Source organism: Larus michahellis, assembly GCF_964199755.1.
Source record: "Larus michahellis chromosome W unlocalized genomic scaffold, bLarMic1.1 SUPER_W_unloc_1, whole genome shotgun sequence".
NCBI lineage: Eukaryota > Metazoa > Chordata > Aves > Charadriiformes > Laridae > Larus > Larus michahellis.
In genome coordinates this window covers 1,479,103-1,486,125 of record NW_027435888.1, presented here as the reverse complement: position 1 = coordinate 1,486,125, position 7,023 = coordinate 1,479,103, and the positions used below count along the sequence as shown (strand labels likewise).

At 51.1% G+C, this 7,023-nt stretch overlaps 1 protein-coding gene across 1 annotated transcript; it reads right to left on the bottom strand.

Moving 5' to 3' along the window:
• Positions 1–5,340: 5,340 nt before the first annotated feature.
• LOC141736667 (olfactory receptor 14J1-like) lies at positions 5,341–6,204 on the bottom strand. The gene has a single exon (XM_074571220.1). The coding sequence runs from the start codon at positions 6,202–6,204 to the stop codon at positions 5,341–5,343; it is 864 nt and encodes a 287-aa protein (XP_074427321.1).
• Positions 6,205–7,023: the final 819 nt, after the last annotated feature.

Genomic DNA, 7,023 nt, shown 5'->3' with positions numbered 1-7,023 from the left:
CAGGAACATGGTCTGTGATTTCCCCACTGCCTGTGTAGCTTTTAGGAAGGAGCCGGTGTATGGTTTGTGTGGGTGCTTCTGATGTCATTAAAATGGACCTTTCCTTGACAGAACACATCAGAGGTTGACTCAGCATCAGAGCCATCTGACTTTAACTTCTCAAGTGGTTTGTTCACTCTCCTCACAGTAACTGAGGTTCATGGGAGTCAGCACCAAATACATCACATGGTCGTTAAAATGCAAAAAGCTCTGATGAGCCATGCCTTTCCCCATAAGATTCTTCAAGTCTTCAAGTCTTGTACAGCCAGTTGGAGAGGTTTCAGGACTTTAAAGAGGGAGATTTCAATGAATATCCAAAGGGAAAGGACTTTTTGAGATTTTTGGTTTGTTTTTGCATTCTTTTTTGCCAGCTGACAGAATAAGTGTTGCCAACATTCTTCAGCTGATATTCATCCAGGGTGCCTCCTAAGGAGCTCTGGACATGTAGGAAAAGCTGTCTCCTTGATGGCAAACACCATATAGACAGTTCCTCCTCACCGCCCCAACCCCGCCATTTCTCTCCGTGGCCACCTGGCCATGATTTTAACATCACAATGTTAAAATCTAACCTTTTTCCACGGAAATCTGTAGTTGAACGTTACAGCTCCTGGGCACCACTTCCCACCTGCTTTTCTTAGAGAACTGGCTGCACACAGGCACGGAAGTGTTTTTCTTAATTATGCTCAAACGAAAGTACAAAGTGATGCAGCCTGATAAAAAATATAACACAGTGCTCCAGAGAATGCTAATTTCTTGTCCTGAGTCACTATCCTGACTCATGGATGGTGGCAAATGCTCTGTGGGGGTGGTTACAGCAGTGGAAGCAGGGCAACTGGCAGCGCAGAGGCAAACCCATCTGGGCTGCTGACCTATGGCAAGATATTGCTGCCCGGATAGAGAATCTGGTTGTGAAAGTACGCCATGTAGATGCCCACGTACCGAAGAATGGGGCCACGGAGGAACATCAGAACAACCAGCAGGTGGATCGGGCCGCTAGGATTGAAGTGGCTCAGGTGGATCTGGACTGGCAACATAAGGGTGAACTATTCATAGCTCGGTGGGCCCATGACTCCTCAGGCCATCAAGGGAGAGATGCGACATATAGATGGGCTCGTGACCGAGGGGTGGACTTGACCATGGACACTATTGCACAGGTCATCCATGAATGTGAGACATGCGCTGCGATCAAACAAGCCAAGCGTTTGAAGCCTCTTTGGTATGGAGGGCGATGGCTGAAATACAAATATGGGGAGGCCTGGCAGATTGATTATATCACACTGCCACAAACCCGTCAAGGCAAGCGCTATGTGCTCACAATGGTGGAAGCAACCACTGGATGGCTGGAAACATACCCTGTGCCCCATGCCACTGCCCGGAACACTATCCTGGGCCTTGAAAAGCAAGTCCTGTGGCGACATGGTACCCCAGAGAGAACTGAGTCGGACAACGGGACTCATTTCCGAAACAGCCTCATAGACACCTGGGCCAAAGAGCATGGTATCGAGTGGGTGTATCACATCCCCTATCACGCACCAGCCTCTGGGAAGATAGAACGATACAATGGACTGTTAAAAACTACACGGAGAGCAATGGGTGGTGGGACTTTAAAACACTGGGATACTCATTTAGCAAAAGCTACCTGGCTAGTTAACCCCAGGGGATCTACCAATGGGGCTGGCCCTGCCCAATCAAAACTTCCACGTACTGTAGAAGGGGATAAAGTCCCCGTAGTGCACATGAAGAATATGCCAGGGAAGACAGTCTGGGTTAGTCCTGCCTCAGGCAAAGGCAAACCCATCCGTGGGATTGCTTTTGCCCAAGGACCTGGGTGCACTTGGTGGGTGATGCGGCAGGATGGGGAAGTCCGATGTGTACCTCATGGGGATCTGATTTTGGGCGAGAATAGCCAATGAATCAGATTGTGTGCTGTTAATTGCTAAGTAACACTGTCACTGTATGTCCTCATTGCTATAATTGCTATCAGTTGTACTACAAGTAAGGCACAGGGATGATGGGATAAGAACTGACCTCAGCAGCTGGCGCCCAGCAGTTTCCTCAAGATCTACATCTTCAGCCCACGGACTGCGTGCATGAGCCACACCAGGTGCACCCGTCACAAGCTCCAAAAAATACAGCATGCAACAGACCAGCACCACCCAGCATCTCACCTGCCCTGAGAGACTGTTCTAACAGATGGAGCCCAAAGCCGTGGATTAAAAGAACTCAACGGACACTTTGGAGGGATGACCCATAAACTAAGGGCATTATATGTGCGTATATATATATATATATATATAACAGGGGAAAGTGGTGGCAATTCATTGGAACCTGCTGGGCATGGCATAGATGGTATGGAATAAGGGGTGGATAATGTCCTGGTTCCGGTGGGGATAGGGTTAATTTTCCCTGGTATTCCATGCCATGTGAGCCACGCCCACCCTGAGCTGCCGGGGGAGGGGGCAGGAAGTTGCTGCTTAAAAGCGGGCTGGGGCGTCCTGGGTCTGGCTGGCGAGCGGCGGGGAGCGGCGGTTCCGTAATCGCGTTTGTATATTCCCCTATCCGTGTTGTTGTTTGCCTGTTCCCTTTGCTGTTCTGTTAAACTGCCTTTGTCTCAACCCAAGAGTCTTGCCTTTTCTTACGATTCTTCCTGTATTAGGAAGGCGCGAGCGAGCGGCACGTGGTTCTTTGTTGCCGTCTGAGGCTAAACCACGACAGGTTAATACACTTCCTGAAAATGCCCTTTTTGGCATCATGGGAAAACATCTTCATTTTATGAAACGTATTCAATCATCTCGGCTGGTGAAAATGTGCTCTTATTTTTTTAAATGTGGAAAACAATTCCTCAGCTTCTCAGGCAGACCTCAGTTGCTCGACGCCCCAGTTACCTGATGCATTTTCCTGGGACTGGCAGCCAGCACATGAGAGCTGAGGGACACCAGAGCCCCCAGCAGCTGCACAGGGAGGCTGGGCAGAGGGTCTCAGGGCATCTGCACTGGCAAGAGGCACCTGGGGCCCTACAGCTGAGGACATTTGTGTTCCATTAAATGCATCCCATCTGAAAAACTGAAAATCACTTTCCCTTCCAAATGGAGACAGCACACAAAATCGCCCCTCTAAGTCTGCAACGTTAAAACATAACTAAACCAAAGAAGGAGGATGAGAACAGAGGACTGTAATTCCAGAAGGGTAAGTTCTTTTCTCTCCTTTAGAACTTGTTCTTAATTTCTTTTTTGTTTCGTTTTGTTGACATTTTCTAAACATTTCCCTTATAATCAGACCCAGCCCATTACAAAAGACACCCATCTGTCCCACATGGAGCCCATTGCATCCCAAAACACTCCCTGCCCAGGACTGGCCAGGTCACTCCTGACTGCTTGCAAGGAGCAAGTCGCACGCTCAAGAGCTCTCGCCTGATGGAGGGAAGCAGGGGCCCAGCTTCAGCGAAATGCTCCGAATAGCCAAATCTCATCACACCTGTGTTACAGGCCCTTCTCAAAGGAGTTTTTAGACCATCCAGCCACAGTTCCTTTCCATTGTCTGCAGGAAGTTCTGTCTGTGTGTGAGAGAGACAGGTACAATTGTTCAGCAAAAAACATTTCCTACTATCCACTTGGATTCTGAGGAAGTGCTCTATTTTTATTCACATAGTTTATCTCTCTTCTCCTGTGTCTCTGTCCCTTCTTCTCCGTCTGCCTTTCCTGCCTTTCCAGCGCTCTCATCGGAATGATTCATTGGCTGGCTGAGTTGCTTAGGGAAGGAGAGATCTGGTGGTGTCATCTGGGTGTCCCAGATCTCCACACCTCCTTTGCCTTCTCCCTGGTGCAGATGAGAAGAACAGCCCAGTCTGAGCTGGCCCTACAGCAGTGCCCACTACATGGTGCTGCAGAGCTCTGGGCATTCATATCACGCTCCCAGCCCCTCCGAGGAGCACAGAAACTTCCTGGGTGCAGAGAAGGTGTATCAGCCTCCCCACTGGCCCCAGGGTTGGAGGCTGGACATTGCCTGAGGATATGTAGGACAGTGATGCTCCTTACCCCTCTTCTCCGGTCCGGGATATCCTAATCCCCATCTGCTCTCCAGGACAGCAGAAGAATCCTGCTCCTGGGGCTCCTCAGGCAGCTCCTGCTCCCCAGTGACAGAACAGCCTGCCCTGAGCTGGTGCAGCCAGAAAGATGGTTTTCTTTCTCATTCATTCCTGCTCCACACACGCAGCCTGTCCTGCTCTTCTCTTGGGATGTCCCTGTTCCCCAGAGAGCCTTTTCCCAGGGGAATGCATCTGTGCTGGCCTGGCCGGCTGTTCCTGGCCCCCTTTCCTGAGCTCCCTGCAGGGCCCTGAGCTGGTGCTGCTGCTCTGCAGAGCAAGGTGGCTGTGGTGCCCTGAGACCATGTGGTGACTATGGATTGGCTGTGCTGGTCAAGCTGGATGCAGACCTAAACTAAACAGAGGGGATCCTTGCACGCAGGAACTCTCTCCGCAGGTTGTGGCAGGTGCTCAGAGCATGTTGAAACAGGGCATTTTAAAAGGTCACAGTGTGTTCGGATGTGTCCCTAGATCCAGGTCATGGCTCTTCATTGAAGGTGGTATGAATCACATTCCAGGCTCCCTTCCCTGTGCCTGCTGTGCCTCCCCTGCCTCTCTTGGGATTGCAGAGCCAACATTAGCCTGTGTATTCTTTACCAAGTGGCTTCACTTGGCTTTTTGAAGTTGCATTTGCTGCCCACCCCCAGGCACAGGGTGTCTGTAAATATCCCCTCTTCTCTCCTGGTGGGAGACAGGACGATGGGCAACTGCCAGCAGCCCTCTCACATGTGGGACAGTCACAAGCAGAAGCATCCTGACCATTCACCATCTCCAGGGGCACTGCACACCCACAACTGAGAGCTGACACATCCCCCTGTGAGCTTGTCCCCATGAGCCCATGGAGAACCCAAGCACAGCATCAGGCCCTTTTGGAGTGCAATTCCTCGTGGGTATTCCTGACTCCAGCTAAAGAAAGAAGATCTCAGTCTTCGGACCGTGCACTGAGGACATCTCCTTTTCTTAGAGGCTACATAGTGATCGACACATTCAATGGAGGCCTTTGGGTCAGTCGGACTGGGGTGGTGCCGCTGGAGAAGCGGGATAAATTCAATTATTCGTGTACAGATACAACAATCACTGGAAAATGCCCAAAGCAAAGAAGCTGCCCAAGAAGAATTGGCGATTACTTGTAAAGAGCGATGGGTGGCTTAGTCCTGCTGAAATATGACCAAGTGAATCAGTTTCCTCAGGGCATCCTTGAGCTCCGTGTTCCTCATGCTCTAGATGAGGGGGTTCACTGTTGGAGGCACCACTGAGTACAGAACTGCCACCACCAGGTCCAGGGAAGGGGAGGAGAGGGAGGGGAGCATCAGGTAGGCAAACATGGCAGTGCTGGCAAAGAGAGAAACCACGGCCAGGTGAGGGAGGCACGTGGAAAAGGCTTTGTGCCGTCCGTGCTGTGAGGGCATCCTCAGCACAGCCCTGAAGATCTGCACATAGGACAGCACAATGGAAACAAAGCAGCCAAAGACTAAACAAAGACTAAATACAAGGACCCCAACCTCCCTGAGGTAGGAGTCTGAGCAGGAGAGCCTGAGGATCTGGGGGGCTTCACAGAAGAACTGGTCCAGAGCATTGCCACGGCAGAGCGGTAGCGAAAAGGTATTGGCAGTGTGCAGGACAGAATTGAGAAAACTACTGCCCCAGGCAGCTGCTGCCATTTTGAAACAAGCTCTGCTGCTCATGAAGGTGCTGTGGTGCAGGGCTTTGCAGATGGCAACGTAGCAGTCATAGGCCATGACAGTGAGAAGGAAATATTCTGCTCCAAGCAAGAAGAAGAGAAAGAAGACTTGGGCAGCACATCCCGAGTAGGAGATGGCCCTGGTGTCCCAGAGGGAGTTGGCCATGGCTTTGGGCAGAGTGGTGGAGATGCAGCCCAGGTCGAGGAGGGCGAGGTTGAGGAGGAAGAAGTACATGGGGGTGTGGAGGCGGTGGTCACAGGCTACGGCAGTGATGATGAGGCCATTGCCCAGGAGGGCAGCCAGGTAGATGCCCAGGAAGAGGCAGAAGTGCAAGAGCTGCAGCTCCCGCGTGTCTGCGAATGCCAGGAGGAGGAAATCAGCCTCAGAGCTGCTGTTAGACATCTGGCGCCTCTTGGCACAGGGTCGTGTCCAATGAGGAAGAGAGTGACAAGTTAGAGTAGACTTCTCCGAGGAAAACCTACTTCGTTTGTTGTAGAAATCCCCGACAATGCCTCTGTCTTTTCAGTAATGCCTTGCTGTGGCTCCCTTTTCCTTGAGCTGTGGTTGGTACTGGCTGAGGTTGGCAGGAGAGCAGGGGCTCTGCTGAGGTCCCTGGAAAAGCCACGTCTGCCCTGCAGCAACTGTTAAATAGGAACACGGGGTGATTTTAGATTAAATGTGATTTTCAGGTTAAATCTGCTTGTGATAGAAAAGAGCATTGTCACTCCCAATTCACCTGACTCCAGAGCAGAGCTCTGGACATTTTGTTTTGTTATTTTTGTTTGACTTGCCCCAGCACTCGAACAAAGTGTTTTTAAGGCAGAAATTTTTTGCATTTCTGCTGTACTGAAAGTGAAATATTGTGGGTGCCGAGTGACAAAGGGGCTGTACCTTAGTGCAGAGTGAGGAAATGTGTCTTCTCCATGGGGCTCCTAGATAACAAAGAGATGCCATGGGAGAGCTGAGCCCTGGTGGAGGGCAGCGCAGTCCAGCAGGACCCCCCGGGAAAAGAAAGGAATGTCCTAAAGATGTGGTGTTCTGCTCATTGCCAGCCCCGCACAGTGCAGTGCCCAGAGCCCACAGCCTTGGCGGGGATAAACGCAGCACGGACTGATGGGGAAACACGTACAAATGCCTTGATGTTTCTGCAGACGGAAGCGGGACAGGGACAGGCCGATGGTCACTCAGCAGTTTCTCCTCCCCAGGGGTCGGGTGTCTAAT

What these genes read in the sequence shown, in the direction of transcription:
- LOC141736667 (XM_074571220.1), bottom strand. Translation starts at nt 6,204, where the DNA reads ATGTCTAACAGCAGCTCTGAGGCTGATTTCCTCCTCCTGGCATTCGCA.